We start from the raw sequence: 21761 nt of genomic DNA, 5'->3' as shown, positions 1-21761 counted from the left end.
TTTTGCTTTCTGTCACTATGACTTTTTACATGATTTACTGTGTTTCTATTTTGGTTTGGGAAACTAATGTTATTTAGCTTGTATAATCAGAGTTCTTTGTTTTCCTGTGTTCATAATTGTGGCGTTTTTATTGAAATAAAGGCCTTGCTCTGCTGCTTTCAAAACAGTGCAAGTGCTGAAAATGTTCGTAAATAAACGTAACCATTTTTTCTTAATAAAATTTAATGGCATGAAATGGCATTTAATGGCACAAATGCGTCTTCAATATAAAATAAGCAAATTCCTAGTTTTGATATGTAAAGTTCTGTGTCTAGGTATGAAATACACTTTATAAAACAATGAAAATGGCTTTAAGTGCCCACGTAGGTTAACACACCCATTTTATAGAACTATTGAGAATCATGGTTGTAGAGGAAACATTTTAGTCCATATTTGTAGTTTTGTTTGTTGATGTGGAATATTTTATTCTGTGTTATGTACTCTGTGGCCACTGTGAATTTACTGAAAATAAGTTTTAAGAATGTGTTGAAGCATATTCAAAGTTGTAGCAATTTGGTATTTAATTTTTGGTTTTTTATTATTATAGTACCATTTTGGTTTTCCGCAAACCAGACATTTTTCTGAAGTCTTCTAAATGCTTAGTTTTCTCTACGTAGTTTCTTCTGAGCAGCTCTTTCTTTTGGGTTTAATTTGTCTAGCCAGACAATTATATATGAAAACTAACTGTGGCACAGTAGAAAGCACATTTTAAAACAAGCAGAATCTAATCAGAATGTTTCCCCCATTAAGATGAAATGCACGGGTTTAGGGTAGAGGTACTGAAATGAGAAGATTTAAAAACAGTGCAACTTGAAAAATTATGCAAGTTTTAAGTGCTGTGGTGTAACTGAAAATGATAAACTGTTTTCTTCTAGATATATTATACTGGTAAATATCAAAGCCTTGGTATCAAACAAGGTGGTCCTTCAGCTGGAAAATGGGTGGAACTCCCAATCACAAAATCTCCAAAGATTATTCAGTTCTCTGTTGGACATGATGGCTCACATGCCTTACTTGTTGCTGAAGATGGGAGCATATTCTTCACAGGTTCTGCTAGTAAAGGAGAGGATGGTGAATCAAGTACGTATTATGCTCGCTTGACTAATGGTTGATAAAAGCCTATTAACCAACTTTTAATTTGGAAAATAAAGGGTTTAACGTTTTCCAAGAACAGGTAAGCATGCCACTGGGTTTGAATTTTGTGTGAGCCCCAGGTCCTGACTACCAGTGCGACCACGTTGCCCAGCAAGAGTTGCTGATCTTGCTTTTACTACACTTTGGATTGTGTGATGGGAATGCTATTTTAGAGTTCTCCTGAGAAAAGGCAGTCGTGTGGTCAAGAGGCCATGCTGTCTGCCTGGGACTTTGAAGTACTGAAGAGCCAGACTTTTGCCTCTTCACAGTTCTTTTAGAGAACTTTGGAAATGGGTGTTTTGCCAGGTAGTGCCTCTCCATAATGGACAAGTGCATTGATTAGAAACTGTAGAAGCATGGTCTTCTGTCTTCAAGCAGAACTTTTCAGACATTAGAGAAGACAATCAATTTGATTAACTACATTAATGTATTCCGCAGGAATGTGCTGGGTTTCCAATGTAATGTGACTAAAGTACAGTGATACATATGGAGTGGATTCTTGAATGTATTCAGGGGGAAGGAAGTTAATAGTAGTACTAGTAGTACTTTTACACATGTGTGTAAAAGTATTTGGATAACAAACTTGGTATGTGCTATAGTAACTTTGTTGAGTCTTCTTAAATGCAAATCTACTTAAAACTATGTGGGACAAAATCATGCTACTTTCTCCGGTAGATGTAAAGGAAATTTAAGAGATTGAAAGAAAAAGATTGCAGAAAATATACTTACAGGCACAAATTTCCTGATTTCTTTGAGGCATTATTGGGAAGTTAGCCAAAACACAATTGGACTGATTATTTTTGTTGCGTATTTAATTAATCTACAAGATGAAACAGAACTTTAACACTTTGAAGTAAATTGCTATCACTGCTTTTGTTTGAACTAACAAAATTTAGGTGAGAAGATTTAGTACTTTACTAGATCTTCTTACTGAAAAGTCCATCTGAGAAACTGATCAAGGTCTGAGTTCTTTTGAAAGCGCAGCTCTCTTCTGACTTACCCAATTCTCTTATCCACTCTGAGCCAAATTAAGAAGTGACAATGCACAAGTTTTATTTTTTTTTCCCCAATTTCTTTTAAATTTGTGTTGGGAGACAGGGTGTGTGTGTGTTCTTTGTAGAAAGTTGGTACTTGTCATCAAGTGAAAGTAGTTGGCAGTTCTCTCACTTGCATGAAAATTAGCAGACAGTAATCGCAGCAGTGAGTGGTTTTATCCAGTCTTCAGCTATGTTGTCACTGTTTCATTTGAGGCCAGATTTCAAACAATAATATTGGGGTGAGTTGGGGGGGATTTAGTACTTTTTCCTCCTTTTTTTTTCCTCTTGTCGGAATATGTTGTGACTGAAAGTTTTTGAATCAGGGTTTTAATAAATAGAGGATTTAGTATGTTCTTAAAAAAAAAAAAAAGAACTCGTGTCACATTTCTTTGTGGATTTATTGTACGTATATTGCCATATATATTCTCCTCAGTTGGCAGTGAGGACTTTTTTAATACGCTCTGCTTTGTGAAGTTCACAAAGTTACTTCAGTATATGTGTGTGTGTGTGTACATGTATATAAAAAGGTAACCTTCAAGAGTCATTCCTGAAAGTTACCTATCTAATGATGACTTCATTTGCCATAAAATTTTTTGGGAGAAACCAGTATAATTCAATAAAAATTAGACCAGGAGATCATATAGATGGAATTTGGTGGTTTTTTTTTTTCTTTTTGGTCAGTGGCAATCCAAAAACTAACTCCTAATTAAAAAATCAGAAAAAAGAGAAAAAGTTACTGTGGTTTTGAAAGTTTGGGATTTTTTGGTTTTGGGTTTGTTTTTTTGTTTGTTTTTTTTTTTTTGTAGAATGACTTGTAATTTATCTATTTATTTAAAGCTAAAAGCAGACGGCAGTCAAAACCGTACAAGCCTAAAAAAATTATTAAAATGGAAGGAAAGATTGTCATATCTACAGCGTGCAATAATGGCAGCAGTTCTGTAATTTCAAAAGATGGAGAACTCTACATGTTTGGAAAAGATGCCATTTACTCTGATAGCACAAGTAAGTTAATACTTGTTTTTTAAGTGATTTCTCGACTACGATAATTAAGTCTGGAATGTTTTAGCCTGTGGAATTTTGTGTGTTTCTTGCTCTCCTAATAGAATTTTCTCATTTCTGCTGATTCAGCCAAGTATGACAGAAGGATGGAAAGAGTTTCATTAGATTCTGTTAAAATATATAACAGCGCTGGTGACAAATGCCTGAATGAATGCTTCCACTAAGAAGAAAAGATAAAAAAAGATAATTTGTTGTATTAATCTGACACTAAAAGGCCACACAGGGAAATGTCACAGGAATGAGATGTTATGAATAAAGGCTGTAGGAAACCAAGCCTTATACATTGCTCACAAGACAGACTGTTTTGACTTCACAGGTGATCCAGTACATTTCAATTTAAATGAAATAGTAAAGAAATAAATTTCAATGGCATTATGACAAGTTAAGAATTGTTTTTTCAGAACAAGTGATTTGCAGCAGTGTTTGCTTTGGCTTTCCTTCCTTTGCAGGACAAATGGTCCAGGCCTAATTCTCCTTTTACTTTTTATTCTAGCACTTGTTTTTTTGTATTTGCTGGTTTTCTTCGTTCACATTGATCTAAAAATTTATAGCATCCACCAGCAATTTTGTTATAGTCAGTGAATTTTGTTTCTTACGTAGAAAATGCAGTTTATCACTCAACTGTTCAATGTCTTACAGGTTTAGTAACAGATTTGAAAGGCCATTTTGTGACTCAAGTAGCCATGGGCAAAGCTCACACCTGTGTGTTAATGAAGAACGGTGAAGTTTGGACATTTGGTGTAAATAATAAAGGGCAGTGTGGACGAGACACAGGCTCCATGAGCCAGGGAGGAAAAGGTAAGAGACCTAGATTTTCACTTCTGTTTGCTGGAAAAGGTTACAAGTGAAACCAAGCATTTTATTATAATTCCAATACTAAAGCTTAAGTATATGAAGCATGCTTGCATGCTTAAAAAAAAAAACAACAGGTATGGATGCTTTCACTTCAACTGCTGGCTATTTAGTGTTCTGCACATACTAAGAAACTTAGTTACATTTAAAAAACAAAGTTCAGTTACTCTTCTTTAGTGTGTGAAAAAGCTTTTATGTTAAAAAAAAAAAGAAAAAAGAATTAAACCAAACTCATCACTTCTTGTCTAGCTATGTGCTGTTTTCCTAGTAAGAAAAAAATTTCTACCTGCAAACAGCATTTAGTCTTGAGGCTTTTTTTGCCTAAACAGGCATAAATGCAAGTCTACATCTTTCTCTACATGACTGAACTTTCCCATTACTCCTAAGTATAGGTATAAAAAATCATACTGATTCACCTTTGCCTGATTGGAGTATTTTACATATGACAAGTAAATGACCTGTTACTTGCATACCTAATATAAATGCTTCATTTCCCTCTTAGTTGTAAAACCTAGCTATATACCATGCCCATGCTCAGAGAGGTTTTAAAAGTGTCATTGTGCTGGCAGAGGGTGCAAATCAGGCATGCTTTGCCATTTCTTTTAAAACCTGGTCTGTGAGTGTTTGTCATAGCTTCCTCAGTAGCTAATGTTGGCCACACAAAACCAGCTGTTTCTTGTTTCAATATCTTAATTAGGTTTTGGAGTTGAGAACATGGCAACAGCAATGGATGAAGATCTAGAAGAGGAGCTGGATGAAAAAGATGAGAAGTCCATGATGTGTCCTCCGGGCATGCATAAATGGAAGCTGGAGCAGTGTATGGTGTGCACTGTATGTGGAGATTGCACAGGCTATGGAGCTAGCTGTGTTAGTAGTGGGCGTCCTGACAGAGTACCTGGAGGGTAAGGAAACATATGGAAATACACTTGCTATAGTATGTGGGTTGTAAACTGAGTTGATGTATTCTTAAGCTTCAGTCTGAGGTGAAATCATATATAAAAAGAAGCTGCGCTTTTAAAATCAGAAGTAGGCTAAAATTTTTCTAACTATCTTGATGGTTGTAGGTGATTTAAACACATTTCTTTACATTTCTTTAGCCTGTAGGCCTTTATTAGGAGCTATTGAATATGAGCACCAGTATAATCTTTCTCGTGACAGAGCTGCTGGCTTTGGTATAACCTTCTTAATCCTATGATGGAAGCTTTTTTATCTTGCTTTTCTAGTTGCTTTTATCTGTCACCTCAGGGTTGAGCTGCGTAAAGGGCCACTGCTTTACATATTGCCATTACTATTTCTTCAGCATTGCATAGACTCATTTTTTTCTTATGTTTTCATGTGGTTTATGTTTAATTGAATGGAGAAAAGATAATGCTGAGAAGTCAGTTCAGATATGTATGGTCAGTGTGTGCGCCCTGGCACCATCCAACAGCAACTAGATTTTAAACTGCTATGCTTTCTGTTTATCTTGGGAAAATGACATATCCACAGTAGAACAAACTAATAATGTATGTTTTAGTTACCAAGGCATCAGTAATGCATGAAAATAAAAGATAGTTATGAAGCAACTCTCTTTGCTGCAGAATCTGTGGCTGTGGCTCAGGTGAGTCGGGCTGTGCTGTATGTGGCTGCTGCAAGGCGTGTGCTAGAGAACTGGATGGCCAGGAAGCAAGGCAACGAGGAATCCTTGATGCTGTAAAAGAGATGATACCTTTAGATCTCTTGCTGGGTAAGTGATACAAAATTAGCAAGATTACTTTTAATTTTCTTTCTTACTACACTTCCTCCCCCCCCATTACATATGTTTATACTCTTTAATAGACTCAATCCCACTGCTGACTTCTGAAACATGATTTGGAATAACGCATTAGTTTAGAAATAGGCTTGTTCTCTTCAGTTAGTATTTTGATTCTTTTGTATGTAAAGCTATCTTAAATAATCCAGTTCTTTCTTTCCAGTAAAATTACTGAAATTTTAGAATTACAGGACAGTGTTAGTATAAAAGTGTTGAAATAGATGAAATATTTCTTACCAAAGAGATATATTGGTGATATAGCAAAGTGGCATCATACTGGTAAGTGAAATATTTTAAACTTGCCCTTCCCTGTAGACGTGTGCCATTTTGATCTGTGTGGTTATGATACTAATGCTGATACTATGAAGTTGTTCTTGTCCTGCTTTGGTAGCCTGAAAATTTTACTATAATCCTTTTATCAGGGTTTTTTTTGAAGTCACATAAAAGATTAGGAATATTGTTTTTGCAGATGCTTTCTTTTTTGGTCTTAGAAATTTTCAGAGTGAAAAACCTGCCAGGAATGTGAAAATTGCTTTAAAAAAAAGAACCCAAAACACCTCCCACCCCAGCTTATTTCCCCCAAAATACCCATCTTAGAGGAAAAGATACCACTTGGTATGATTATTTGAAACTACAGTTTGGTATCTTTTCATGTAAGATCTATCATCGCAGCATTTTTAATACTGTATTTTTGGTACTGGGCAATTGAAGATCAGACTTTCCTCCTTCTGTTTTTTTTGGTAATGTTTAGATTTACGTAGAGCCCTTAATCCTGCATGGATTTATGGATATAGTATCTGGTATAGAAAAGGACTATAAAACAGTCAGATATGTGGCTTAAAGTATTTATACCACAAATTTATCATGGGTGTTGTGAGGGAACAGAAAATTAGATTCTAATACTTAGTGTGGGATTTTTCATGGGTTTTTTCCCTCAGAAATAAAGCCAAAGTTAAATGGAAACTGGAAGTGTTTCTCTTGGTAAGTTAACACTCAGGACCCCAAATAACCTCAGCGTGCAGTCCTGATACTTCCATACAAGTATTTCTAAATATGATTTGGTTGTGTATGACTATCATAGAAGTAGATTTATCCTGATGGTGATTGTGGCAATACCAGCTCTGCTTCACAGCTCTGTTCTCATGCATGACCAGAGAGGAGTTCTGTTTTTTTGGTAACCCCTGCTTTGCTAACTCCTCTCTTAATGGGATTGACAACAGCTCTGATCCTGTGTTGGGCTGGGCATAGTTTGAGGTGAGGGCATTGACCACGTTTGTCTGGAGAAAAAAAGCAGTGCTTCCAGATGGAGTTTTTGTTTGATATTGGAACAAGGTATATTTTTTTAGGAAGTTGCAACTTGCTGAAAAAATGTTGGAAAAAAGGTTTTTCTTTTACTAGTAGCTTTATTGTTGTGTTCATTCAAATTGTGTTTTCTGTTTTAAAAATGTGATTTCTCAGTTTGCTTCAAATTCCTATTAGCTGGCTAGTTTGTCTGATTATAGACTGACATACATGTGCATTGAAGTAATTGCATACTTTTTAGTAAGCACAAAGCATATAGTTGTATAGCATTCTAAAACCAAAAAATACCTGATCTATTTAAAATGTTTTTAAAATATAACAAAGTTTGTTTGTTTTAATAATTCTCCTTTCTGAAACTTTTTTGAAAATTTAGACAACTGTGACAACTCATAACTAAATATAAATATATAAAAATGTATAAATATATAAAAATATTTATATATAAATATATAAAAAAATACTAAGTACTGTTAATTGTTGTTGGAATTGGGGCAGTTTCATGAAAACCAGGCAATTTGGAGATGAGGCCTAAAACTCTTTTTCAGATTTACTCAACTCCTTTATTTCTAAATACTGTCAGCGCCATGTGAAGAGTAGGAAATAAGTAGGCTTTGGTTTTCATTTACTCTCACTTCTTCTAGCGTTTATTACTGTCATAACAGTTGTTAGAAATAGGTTTACATATTTTATTTTGTTAATCTACGTAGCTGTCCCTGTTCCTGGAGTTAATATTGAAGAGCACCTTCAGTTACGGCAAGAAGAAAAGCGGCAACGTGTAAATAGGAGACATAGGTTGGAAGAAGGAAGAGGTAAGTGGCTTTCTTACTGATGAGAGGTTTGAATAGTTCAAGCAAACTTCTTAGTCTGTTTGCTAAGAATGGCAGTTGATTAGTTTTGCTCTGGTGAGCCAATACAGTAACCAACCAGAAATCGAAATCTAAATAGCTAGTTTATTTAGCATGCTTTTGGAAAATTGTGAAAAATTTGCTTGTCTACTCATAAGAATCAGAATTTTAATGGTAAAGAATAGCATTTTTGTATCAGTTTCATATAGTAATTTTTTTTTTTGTTTCCCAGCTGAGTAATAGTCTTCTAAAATGTAGATGCTAAAGCATATTTTCAACTGAAGTGTTTATATGCCTTTTTATGCAAAGAATTTAAATGACTGCAAGCCTGTCCAGTGCTAGTTACCTATAATACACATTATTTAATTACTGTTCTAAATTATTGAATTTCTGTTGTATAGTAGTAAGCAGAATTTCTTATTTTATGAAATGAACTTTTCGCTCTTTGAATAGCATAAAAAAAAAGACACACTGAGTTAAAACCAAACAAGAAAACACTGCATAGTTTCAACATTTTTTTACCTTGTGTATTATCTGCCTCGGGAATTGTTGTTGATTTTCCACAAGAAATATGTTGCTGTTACATTCCTTAACAGGTTTTCAGCACTCTCTTTAAAATACCTCGGTGTCTTAGTCTAGTAAATAAAGCTGAGTGATTTAGACTGATACAAATCATAGTATTTTAGTGAAGCATGAGGATGTGGTTGGTAAGATTGGTGTGTGTTGAGAAGAGGAGCAACTTTATTGGAATGTTATGCTTTTCGAGTTCCTGCTGTGTTAGTAAAATACCATTTTGATTCTTCTTTTAGGAATTACATAGATACAAAATGCACATTGTAATCAAACCTGGCTTCTATACAGGATGGCAGTGAACCTTGTGAGGCAAACTGACTTTATTTCACTTGCATGTAAGAAGTTACTGGTCTTGTCACAAACAAGGAGCAACAGGAGAGATAAAGATTATTGTGTCCTGTGCATACGGAAAAGGATGTTTGGAGGGCTTTTTTCCTTCAATCTTTGTGGTTAATTTTAGCTGTGAGGTGAAGAGAGGAAGCCACCTTTTCTTCCTTTGTCTGGGTCATGTTGGAGCTGCATTGCATACTGCTGGCAAATATTAGGTACAGCTAGCAGTCATTTTTTTTCTTAAATCCTCACTGAATGCCTGGACATTGTTGAAGCTGCTGCTGTTCAGCCCAAGAAGGTAATGATGGTAGAGCTAAGAGGCAAATTTCAGTTGGGGAAAAAAAAAAAGCAGCAGAGAAACATCTCATTTTGCTTCCATTTCTGTGGTTAGAAGTAAAACCAGAGCAACTTACCTATTTTGTGTACCATCTGTCTTTTGGAAGCAAATAACTCGTCTCCCTCCACCGAGCCCCTCACATGTACACACACACACACACACACACACACACACGCAAAGTTCTCTTTCTAACAGAGTCTCAGGGAATCAATATCAGGAATGTGTTGTTATTGTTGGCTTGATAGGTATGTAGGGACTATAGCTAAACAGATATTGCTAGCGAGCTTGTTGCACACATCCATTCTGTAGCAAAAGAACATTGAAATGTCATACCTATATGGCTACTGGAGGTAGTGGGGTATGTCTAGGGGGAAGGGGTGGAGATTATTCTTCTGTTTTGCTTCAGAATGACTTAAGTGATAAAGCTGGGGATAGTTTTTCACAAACACTTAGAGATCTTGATTTACATAATCAGGTGTGAAAATTTGATTTGATAATTAATCTTAATTTACATAATCAGGTGAAAAAATGGACTTCTGTTGCTTCTCCATCCAAGTGCTGCAGTTTTCCATGAGTGTCTGTAAAGATAACACCATTCTTGAGGACTCTTACAGTGCTGCTCTCTTCCTGAGAGAGACCAAGAATATTTAAATAATTACTAGGTTTTCATTTTGTTATGCAAAAAAGGTTTTGCACCCTGAAAAAAGAAAAAAAAAAAAAGGCAATCTGCATATTCTTTTTAACATTAGTATAACTTTGCTTTCCCTAAAAACTAGTATTTGTGCATAGGTAACTTAACAGAATGAAATAGCTGTTTAGAAATCCAAAGAAGTGTTTCAGCCTTTCACTTCTCTGCAAACATTGCTTACACAGTTCAAGGCCAGATTAGCATTTTGAGGGTACACAGTGTTTTGTTTGTCAGGGTTATGATGTCTGGGTTATAGCGTGTTCATGTATGGCTTGTTCTTTTACTCTTGATCACTGAGAAACAAACTGTGTAGTTTTTGATAGTCAGGAGTAGGATCCATCACTGAATGTTGCTGATCATTCTTTAGTTACAATTGGTGACCTTTATTTAACACAAATATTTTCAGCAGATCTTGAATGTTATGTGAACAAGAGGACTATGAGAGCTTTTTAAATAAATAAGTATTTTATTTCTAAAACAAGCAAGCAAGCAAACAAACAAAAATAAATAAAGAAACCTCTCATTCCTTTTGCCACCGAATGTGTTGAAATTGAGTATAGTTTAGGACAGAGGCATAAGAGCACAACTTCTGGAAGTATCCTGGTTTCCACACTGCAGGCTTTTAAGTGGTCTAATTATTTGTGTGTTTTAGTCCTGTTACAGTGACCTCTGATTTATAAATACGTTCCAGTGATCCACTTGAATTAAGGGAGAATGTGATGGTTATGACTACAGGTATGGCAGTTGTGTAACTCTTTCACGAGGTCAGTTGTGGTCTCACATATGGAAAATGAGTATGATCATTTTTATTTGCATTTTTCTGCAAATATAAAGTATGACTTTGGGGGGGGGGGGGGGCAGAGTAGCTTTCATGAATAGCAACAATATCGGTGACCGACTTAAATGTTACCGTATTTTCAATGAAGAGCAGTTAAATCATCTCTCAAGCATGTTACAAGTCACAGTAGCCTGCTGCTGTTGTAAGGGATGTGTATGTATCTAGGCCGTTCAGCAGCACCGCCTTGAGTAATAAGTATCTTCAGAAATTTTAGGTGCTAATGCTGAAGATTTTTTCTTTTTTCCTTTTTCTTTCTTTTAATTGAGACCATAGAATCACAGAATACTTAGGGTAGGAAAGGACCTTAAGAACATCTAGTTCCAACCCCCCTGCCATGGGTAGGGACACCTCACACTAAACCATGTCACCCAAGGCTCTGACCAGCTCAGCCTTCAACACCAGCAGGGATGGAGCATTCACAGCTTCCCTGGGCAACCCATTCCAGTGCCTCACCATCCTCACAGTAAAGAACTTCTTCCTTATATCCAATCTAAACTTCCCCTGTTTAAGTTTGAACCTGTTACCCCTTGTCCTGTCACTACAGTCTCTAATGAAGAGTCCCTCCCCAGCATCCTTATAGGCCCCCTTCATGTACTGGAAGGCTGCTGTGAGGTCTCCACGCAGCCTTCTCTTCTCCAGGCTGAACAGCCCCAACTTCCTCAGCCTGTCTTAATATGGGAGGTGCTCCAGTCCCCTGATCATCCTCGTGGCCCTCCTCTGGACTTGTTCCAACAGTTCCATGTCCTTTTTATGTTGAGGACACCAGAACTGCCCACAGTACTTCAAGTGAGGTCTCACAAGAGCAGAGTAGAGGGGCAGGATCACCTCCCTCGACCTGCTGGTCACACTCCTTTTGATGAAGCCCAGGATACAGTTGCTTTCTGGGCTGTAAGCACACACTGAAGCTGGATCATGTTCATTTTCTCATTGACCAACACCCCCAAGTCCTTCTCTGCAGGGCTGCTCTTGAATCTCTTCTTTGTCCAACCTGCAGCTGTGCTTGGGATTGCTCCAACCCAGGTGTAGGACCTTACACTTGGAATGGTAAAACTTCGTAAGGCTGGCATCAGCCCACCTCACAAGCGTGTCAAGGTCCCTCTGGATGGCATTCCTTCCCTCCAGCGTATCAACCAAACCACACAGCTTGGTGTCATCGACAAACTTGCTGAGGGCGCAGTCAATCCCACTGCCCATGTCAGCGACAAAGATGTTAAACAAGACCAGTCCCAACACTGATCCCTGAGGGACACCACTTGTTACTGGTCTCCAGCCAGACATTGAGCCATTGACCACAGCTCTTTGTGTGCAGCCATCCAGCCAGTTCTTTATCCACCAAGTGGTCCATCCATCAAATTGATGTCTCTCCAATTTAGAGACAAGGATGTCATGTGGGACAGTGTCGAACGCTTTGCACAAGTCCAGGTAGATGACATCAACTGCTCTACCCCTGTCCATCAGTTCTGTAGCCCCATCATAGAAGGCCACCAGAATGGTCAGGCAGGATTTCCCCTTAGTGAAGCCATGCTGGCTGTCACCAAGCACCTTGTTGATTTTCATGTGCCTTAGCATGCCTTCCAGGAGAATCTGCTCCAAGATTTTGCCAGGCACAGAGGTGAGACTGACTGGTCTGTAATTCCCTGGGTCATCCATTTTCCCCTTCTTGAAAATGGGGGTTATATTTCCCTTTTTCCAGTCATCAGGAACTTCACCTGACTGCCATGATTTCTCAAATATGATGGCCAGTGGCTTAGCAACTTCATTTGCCAGCTCCTTCAGGACCCGCGGATGGATCTCATCAGGACCCATGGACTTGTGCACGTTCAGATTTTTAAGATGGTCTCGAACCAGATCCTCTCCTACAGTGAGTGCAAGGTCTTCATTCTCAGTCCCTGCATCTGCCTTCCATGACTTCGATGGTGTGGTCAGAGCCTTTGCCAGTGAAGACCAAGGCAAAAAAGTCGTTAAGAACCTCAGCCTTCTCCAAATCCTGTGTAGCCAGTTCTCCTGATAGCTTCTGGAAAGGGCCTACATTGTCCATAGTCTGTTTTTTATTTGCTATGTACCTATAGATTCCCTTACTGTTATCTTTCAGATCCCTAGCCAAATTTAATTCTTACTGGGCCTTAGCTTTCCTAACCTGTTCCTAGCTTTCCCGGACAACATCTCTGTATTCTTCCCAGGCTGCCTGTGCTTGCTTCCATCTTTTATAAGCCTCTATTTTCCCCTCTGAGTTTTCTCAGCCACTCCTTATCCATCCAAGGAGGTCTCCTGGCCCTCCTACTGCACTTCCTTCTAGTTGGGTGCAACACTCCTGAGCTTGCAGCAGGTGATCCTTGAATATCAATCAGCAGTCTTGGGCCCCCCTGCCCTCTAGGGCTGTATCGCATGGGACCTTCCTAAGGAGGTTCCTGAAGAGGCCAAAGTCTGCTCTTTTGAAGTCCAGGGCAGTGAGCTTGCTGCACGCTCTTCTCACTGTCCTGAGGATCTCAAATTCAACCATCTCATGATCGCTGCATCCAAGGCTGCCCTGGAGCGTGAATTTCCAACGAGCCCTTCCCTGTTGGTGAGCACGAGGTCAAGCATGGCACCTCTCCTTGTCGGCTTCTCTATTACTTGCAGAAGGAAGCTGTCTTCCACACCATCGAGGAACCTCCTGGATTGCTTGTGCTGGGCCATACCGTCCTTCCAACAGATATCAGGGTGGTTGAAGTCCCCCATGAGGAACAACGGCCTGTGAGCGTGAGGCTGTTCCTATATGTCTATGGAGTGCTTCATCCACAGAGCCCTCTTGATCAGGCGGTCTGTAGCAGATCCCCACAGTAATGTCCCCCATAGCTATTCTCCTTTTTACCCTGACCCACAAACTCTGTTAACTGGTCACCTGAAATGAGTCACAGCAGATTATGATATCACTTGCTATGATAGAATTGTAAGCAGTAAATAATTTTTATGTTTAGAATCATTTATTCGTGTTGCTTCACTCTGTAAAAAAATTATTTATGACAAATTAGATTTGTTAAAATTAACAGCAGCTAAAAGTGTTTCAGTTTGGGACACTAAAATTATAATTTAAAAAAACCCAGGAGTTTCTTAATATTATTTATATTTCTTTGCTGGTTTTGGTGCAACAAGTATATGCAGTGTCTTCAGATGTTTTGCTTCTTTTCTGCCAGAGTAATAGAGCTGCTTCACTCAGCTGCTTCTAGCTTAATGACTGTGATGGGCAGTGAGGAGGGCTCAAAACCAGTGCCACATGTTTGAGTCTAATGTATGACCTTTTGAGAAATAAAGCCAGCTATATTCATCACAACTTCTATGCTTATTCATACTAGCTCAACATAATTATTGATGTATGCTTCTCAGTTTTCCACTGCCTCTGTTCTGGTGAGAAGTGAAGGAGCTGATGTACCATATGAAGAAATGTTTATTGTTTCTCAAGCTAGTTTAGGGCTTGATATGAGTAGTGGGAGCTGAGTGTGGGAGCAATTGCACCTTATTCAGTGCTAATGAGGAAGTTTTGTATGTTAGAATGCTCAGAACATTTTATAAGCCTCTTTTTTCCCTTTAAGTTTCCTCAGAATGTTCAGAACATTCTAACATACTTTGTTTTTCCTTTCTAAGATACACCTATTTTTTTAGTCTTTAGTCCATTAAATTATTCTTTAGTGGATTATGGAAATCCCTGGGCTACATGTACAATTAATGAAATAAACCGAACTTGACCATTTGCTGAGTGAGCTAATTTTGAAAGCTGTTCCTGTGACTTTTTCAGACTGACATTTGAAGTAATAGAATTTAGTAGTAGTCAAAAATTTCAGCGTACCATTTAAAAGATAACTTTTTCAGAAGGCTGGATAGTGGGAGAATAGATTAAAAAAAAAAATTAGCTAATAAGCAAAAGATACTAATAGGCAAAGAAATAGCTCTTAAGATGGTGATAATAAATGGCTTGGTGCTTCACCGACATTTCACTACTTCTTTTTCTTAGTGTATGATGTAAAAACCTTTAGGTAATCATCGAGATTACAGATTTGATATGTAATGAACCAGAAAACCAAGGTTTAGCTTTTGATGCCTTTACAGAACGGGAAAATAATTTTCCATCAGTCTTACTCGGAACAGCGAAAGAATCCATGGGAGATCCGTTAATTTCAATCAAAGGTACTGTGTTTTGAGACTATTTAATCTAAGCCTGTCTGTATTTGGGCAGGTTTTTTATTTTTCTGACATGTACCCAATTCACTTAATTCAGTAATGTAGGCTGAGTATCATATAAATCTGTTTTACATCTGCCCAAGCCACTATAAGCTTGGAATCAATTTGTCAGTAACACTATTTTCTATCCGTTGCTGAACATACACCAAAATATACAGCAGAACTATGTATTAAAATAGGGTTTTTTTTCATTAAATGTTAGTACAGCTTCTTTCTGTAGTTTTAGTTAAATATTTATTTGGATGCTTTTAGGATCCGGAGGTTATATTTGTTTCAGAGTACTTCAAACAAACCAAAGCCAGTCAAAAAACACCGTACTTTTTACTTGAAGCAGTATCAAACCTGTACATGACTTTTTTTTAAGAATGCTTTCAAGAGAAAGCTATAGGTTTTTGTCCTTAATGGCCAGCAGGTATAGTTCTGTGAAATTATGTTGTTGTACTTCAGTTTGTGGTTGCTGAAGGTAAAACAAAAGCAAACTATGACCCTTTACCATCAGAAACAGTTCTTAATTAAGAAGGGGACCTACTCTAGGGTAAAGACATTCCAGATAAATATAGTAGAACCAAAACAAAAAAAAATCTGTGTGTGAAATGTACATGATTAATGAGGTTTGGGGGCATTATGTTAGCTAATACATGTGCACATAGATACATATATATGGATATAACAGATGTATGAATCTCAAAACTTCAGGACAGTAGTGGATTTAAAAAAAAAAAAACAACAAAAGAAATCGTGTTTAAGTTAATGCTCAAATTTGGGAACTGTGTGTGAAAACAAGTTTCTTCATCAGAAGGTTTTACAACTAGGTAAATTTGGCCTAACTTCCACTTAAATTTCTTTCCATGCTGTTTACTATTAGTGAAGGAACTGAAAGTCTGAAGCTGACAGCAGGAAACCTGAGGCAGTGGGCATTTGTGTAAAGTTAGCCTATGGTAATCTGTTAATAAAGTTCAGCTATGGAAATAGACTGTCAATGGTTTGGGGGAATGAGGAGGAGTACTTGTTTTCAAAGTTTTGCATAAGCTATTTCTAACATAACACAAATATTGATTTGGGGTGTTTTGGGTGATTTGGTTTCTTTTTGTTGGGTTTGTTTGTGTTTTTTCTGGGATTTGGACAGAGGCGGGGGAGAGGGACTGGACATCCATGTAAGGTCTGAGGGCCTGTGGAATGGTAAGAGTGGCACTTGGCAGACTTAGCTGATTCATGGTTTCTATTGAGTGTGAGACTTCTGGAAGAAGACGATGCCTCCAGAGAAATTCTTGGTGGCATGCTTAGCATTTAAAATAGATGAAAAACACAGGTTTAAGGAAGAAATTGCTGGTTTATGATCTACATATAATCAGCCTCAATTAAACTTCATACAGCGCTGCTTGGGTCTAGATTTTAAAAAGTAGTCTAGAAAAAAATTTTAATACATACACAATTGCTTTCCTCAAATACAAATCTTCTCTTGAAGATCTTCGCATAGACGGGTAGCATTTTAAAATAAATAGACTTCAGAATTTACAGGTAATAAATAAGGAAAAAGTAATGATTTGAATAATTATGATTTGAGTAATTTTCTTCATGAAACAGGTGCCTTTGGGTAGCTATTTTCTTTATATAAGTGATAACTCTGCATTTTAACTGTAGTAATTAAAACCAAATAGTTATGGTTTTTAAATTTTGCATTGATATGATGAGACTGTTCCAAATCAGTATTTTGAATGTAATGTTGTAGGATGTAAGGCATGGTAATTTTTTTAACTGTTAAAGACAGTAATGGGTATTTCCTGTCAAATTTGTACAATACTTACACTGGAGTAAAAGGCAAGGTTCTGGAGTACAGTTTTTCATTGCTTGGAGTACAGTTCCATACTTATAAGTTCAAGTAGAGCTGTCACTATGGGATATTTATTATTTCTTTGCTTAATAGTTTGGTTTTATTACCAAGAAATGGCAAATTTTGTTTACTTAGTCTTTCAAATTTAGGAAAACAAGATTATTATACAGTTACTATTCATTTGTTTCATTGCTTTTTATTTGATTTTTGTTTAACACACTGTTTCCATTTTGTGAGCTTTCCTATGCATGTGCAAAATGTTTCTCCTCAGGCCCCCTTGTATTTCCTGGTCCTATTTTTATGAACCATCGAGAACAGGCTCTAGCCAGAATCAGACCCCATCCAGCACAGCTAAAGCATAAACGGGACAAGCACAAAGGTATTTGGTCTTCCTTATTGGCTAGGGTGGAAACAAGCCCATCTTCCCAGTCACTTCTTCTGTGCGCTGAATCTGTCTTCTCAAGGAACTGCACAAAATGGGTTCTGCCTTTCCTCTTGTTAGTATCTTGTTACCTGAGGAGAAAGAAATGCATTTAAATGTTGACCTTTTCTTAAAGGTGTAAATGTTTGATAGTCTGCATCATCTTTTTTTTCTTTTCTTTTCCTTTTTTTTTTCCCTAAATATGCATTGTCTCTCTGTGTCTTTCCTCATTTCTAATGTTGCCTCATTCCTAAGGTTCTTTAATTTCACTGTACAAAACTTAAACAGCTTCCAGTGACTTGGACTGCTGCATTACTTTTGCATTGTTTTTTTGAACCTTTGTGTTGTGTATCTGGGGTGATTGCTTTAACGTATCAATTCCAGACTTGTTAATTCTAGCACACAATTTTTCATTGCTGTTATCTTTTAACCAGCCTCTTTTAGAAATTAAATATTTAAACTAATGTAAATAGCAACTTTTTTTTCACTAGCTTTGAATGGGGAAAATACAAATCAAAGTACAGATTTTATGTTGCAATATTCTTGATTTAAATGTTCTTTTGCAGAATGTATGTAAGGAGGTGTCTTTGATATTTCTGATGGTTTTGTATGTCTGGAAAGCCACTTCATTGTACCTTAAATTTCTAAAGGTGTAATTTGTTCAGATGTGATTCCTCCCCACCCCCAACTTAGGAAGACATAGTACACTTTAAAAAAAAAATCAGCTGAATTTATTGAAGTTGAGCTGTATTAAATCTGTTTGTAGTTTGTATATATCTGTATATAGCCATGTCTGTATACATGTATATATAAAGGATAAATACATAAAATACTGACCTGACTGCAGTAAGCAGAAAGCTCCTAAAATGGCGGGGGCCTTGAAGTTTCAACTATTTTCTGAAGAACAGCTAAATATGAAAAGAATTGTTGGAATGCCATTTCAGTTGAAGTAGGAGAAGTTAGTGGTAGTATTTGGCATGTATGCAAACAAATTTTGTGACAGGTTGAAGCTTTTGGGGATCTGATTTCAGTGTGTGGGTGATAGGCCTACCTAGTTATGAACATACTGGATCATGAAATCATCTTAAGTTTACAGAAATGAAAGCAGAATCTGGTCCTTTCTATTTGCATAACATATGTTCAATCTGTTTGGAAAACTTACTATCTGAGGTTTCAATCTTGATGGATTAAATAGAATATCCTGTTACAATCTCCCTGGGACAGATTGGATGCTGAAAGACAGAACATACAGAACCTAAATGCTGTCATTTGAGTGACAGTTTGCCGATGACCAGTATTCTTGAGCTGGATACTACTGCTGGTTTTACTGCTTGCAAGCCCTTGAGTTTATAGGCAAATGCATAAAGGAGTATACTCATTCTGTGTATATCTGTAGTTTTTTGGTATGTGTTAGCAGTTTTTCAGCTTTCAGCTCAACTCTCCTTACAAGAGGTATATTCATTAGTGTCAATCTGAGGTTTACATTATTTCTTGGAGTTACAAGAACATTGTGAAGACCTGTATTGTGCTGAAAAATTTTGTCAGATATGCTCTTAAGAACTGAGCATTTATTTTTCATTGAGGAAAGTGATATGCAAAGAAACATTTATTTTAGTTCTTTGTGTCTCATGCTAAACACATAAGGAAGATTGTAGCATCCTTACAAGTAAACTTTGACATCCTTCTCTGCCTCAGAAAACACCTACTCAAAAGACAACCATAAATTCCACTAGAAACTAGAAATGCCCCTTAACGTCTGGAAGAGCTTCCAAGGGAAAAAGGGGAAACTGGTGAAGTGGGATGTTATCAAAATAATGGGAAAGGTGGGAATTGTGAAAAAGATAAGTGGTATACCTCATCTTAAAAGGCATGCCTCTTTTGCTATACACAGAATGCAAAAGCAGTTATCAAGCAATCTGAAATGGAGATGTTGACTACAGTAAAAGCACACTATGATGTTGAAATCAGCATGTTCTTTTGTTTTACTATTGAATATGATGCTTTCCATACCAGCATTCTTACTTCAGATGTTTCTGCTAAAGTAGTCTTGTAACTCTTCACACCAACCAGACCTTCAAGATCTTTGGGCAAAGAAAATTTATTTTGACTGGTAGTATTGATGAGGCCAGTACTAAACTTGGTGGTACCTGTTCCTGCTTCTCTAAAGCTGCAGAACTTCTCTGTAATGATCTGTAAACTTGAATGTGAACAGCTCCTTCAGGGCTAACAATTGTGGCCTAATTTTAAGAGTGTGTTTTATATGTATTTGTACATACTGTCAAATTTACATGATTTTCATTAGTGGAATTCTTCTGTTGAATTGCTCAGTTGAAAACTCCTTCAACTTCATCAAAATACCCATTTTATGGAAAGCTTGCTATTGTCATCTTCTCATTTCACACTTACAGGTTCTGTGTATCAAAATCCTTGTTATTAAAAATACATATTAAGCATAAGTATAATCTTTCTGATCTATATCTGTGCCTTCATTATAGGTATAGATAGAAAGGAGTAGATACCACCTTCTTGGTATTCATGGAGTGCTTTGAGTACTAAGAAGAAAATGACCTTGTGCTTCATCCTTAGTCTTCAGTGAGCTAGTGAATTCCCAGTATGTGTCTCCAATCCCCATGGACTTCATCACTGGCAATCTGAGTAAAAAAAGATTAATGGAAGTCTATAATTTTCTCAGCTGTAGAAATGAACTGAATAGCAAGTAAAACCAAAGTAAGCTCCTTGAATCTGTTAAGATTCTGCAAGCAAATACCACCTTTTTCCTGTATTTGGGAAAACAATGTTCTAAATAATATGAAACCCAGAACCCTCAAGGTTAAAGGCTACATGAAACTGAACCTGCGCTGATGGAACAAGCCAGAAGTGAACCATTTTTTCAAATGCTAATACAAACTTATTACATGTTCAGTAAAATTTATTTGGAATTTACTTTTAAACTGTAAAATACTGAATCTGAAGTGTAGTTTGAAGCACTCATTGGAGAAAGACAGCTGACAATGAAAACATGTGCCTAAGACTTAATAGAAATGAATGATACTGGAGTATGTCAGTATGTTCCATATTGGCATTTACATAGTCCAATAGTCTTGTTCTATATGCAAAGTGTTCAAAAAAAAAGTTCAAAATTTAACTAAAGGCATATGTCTTAAGGCTTGTGCTCTTTGCTTGAGAAGACTGAAGTTGCACAAAAATGTTTCAGAGCCACTGTTTTTTTTTGCTAGGTTTTTACACACTGCCACTAATAAGGAGACATGTTAGACAGGCACTTTTTTGGAATTTGAGACTTGAATGTGAGAGTATGTCAGACCTCACAAGCATACATAATCAGCATATTAACATCACAGGTGTTAACTAGTAACTTGGCTGATATGCCTTACTTAGGTAATTGCTGCTGAACTAAACAGATTTGTTGGCAAATTATGTGGTCTAAAGGGACAGTTATTGTAAGAATTATATTTTTTTTTGTGTGTGTGTGTGTATGATCATATTGCATTAAAACTTTTTGTCTTTGGGGTGAAGAAATGTATTTAATACCTTCAGAAGCACTTTCTCTGTTCTTCAGAGATGGTCAGTGAGAAGCAAAATACCATCACCCCCTTACTGCAACTCGGGAACACTAGCAAAACGTTTTCCTTTTTTTGTTGTTGTGGGTTTTGTGTGTGTGTGTGTGTGTTTTTTTGTGTTTTTTTTCTTTTTCCCAGCAGAACTCTGATTTATAGTTTATGACTTTACTTGCTGTTGAGACTGAAGAAGCTCTTTCTTTGTTCCTTGAAAGCAGTTTTGTTTTTTTTTTTCCTCTCATTTCTCTAGACTAGAGATGGTGTGACTAAAGTCACACATGAGATTTTTTTCATTGTAAAAATGCACTTTCTTTAGAGCTTTCATTGCCCACTCTCTGCACAGGTATAAGTGTTTTAATTGTGACGAGGATGTTGTCTGTTTCTCTGTCATGTTGGTTTCCCGCTACTATTGGGAAACCACCTTCCTTTGTGACCCTGTGACCATATAGTTTAATAACGGTGTAATTGTTATATGACTTAAATATTCTGATTTCTGGAGAAGATAGTGGTTTTAAGTAAGTTTATAAATGGCACAATTCTTTGTCACTTTGGTGCTTAAATCTGATGTAAGAGCAGTTTGACTGTAAGAACTAATAATGCACTTAAAAGAAGTCACAGAGACGATGTCTAAAAATGCATCTTTGATAGGAAACAGGCATGCTAGTAGTGAGCATGTTGACATTGTTAGAAATGAGCTGCATTGTTAGTTACAAAAAACGAGCGCTATGTGGCCAAGTTGGAGTCAAGTGAAATGCTTAACAAGAAGTAATTAAAAAAAAAAAACAACCAGCTGTGTCTATCAAGTTTAACTACAGGGCTTTCTGTCTGCTTATCGAAGTGGTAGTCATTAAGCAAAACTTCTGAAGTTGTTTGAATTTCCTGTTTTGCTGGTC

General features: G+C 36.9%; 1 protein-coding gene across 1 annotated transcript in view; it reads left to right on the top strand.

Annotated features, from left to right (window-relative positions):
• The window catches only part of MYCBP2 (MYC binding protein 2), a 182406-nt gene that overhangs the window by 50626 nt on the left and 110019 nt on the right, over nucleotides 1-21761 (top strand). Inside the window, exons 12-18 of the mRNA XM_057424034.1 lie at nucleotides 915-1119; nucleotides 3048-3212; nucleotides 3909-4067; nucleotides 4819-5023; nucleotides 5702-5847; nucleotides 7923-8024; nucleotides 17144-17251. Of these exons, the coding sequence (XP_057280017.1) occupies nucleotides 915-1119; nucleotides 3048-3212; nucleotides 3909-4067; nucleotides 4819-5023; nucleotides 5702-5847; nucleotides 7923-8024; nucleotides 17144-17251 (1090 nt within the window). The remainder of the gene's footprint in view (nucleotides 1-914; nucleotides 1120-3047; nucleotides 3213-3908; nucleotides 4068-4818; nucleotides 5024-5701; nucleotides 5848-7922; nucleotides 8025-17143; nucleotides 17252-21761) is intronic.

Source organism: Pezoporus wallicus, unplaced genomic scaffold (genome assembly GCF_028554395.1).
Source record: "Pezoporus wallicus isolate ANWC-B61680 ecotype Strahan unplaced genomic scaffold, APGP_CSIRO_Pwel_v1 contig_16, whole genome shotgun sequence".
Lineage (NCBI taxonomy): Eukaryota > Metazoa > Chordata > Aves > Psittaciformes > Psittacidae > Pezoporus > Pezoporus wallicus.
The sequence above is the reverse complement of the archived record's forward strand: the minus strand, read 5'-3'. Positions and strand labels throughout refer to the sequence as shown.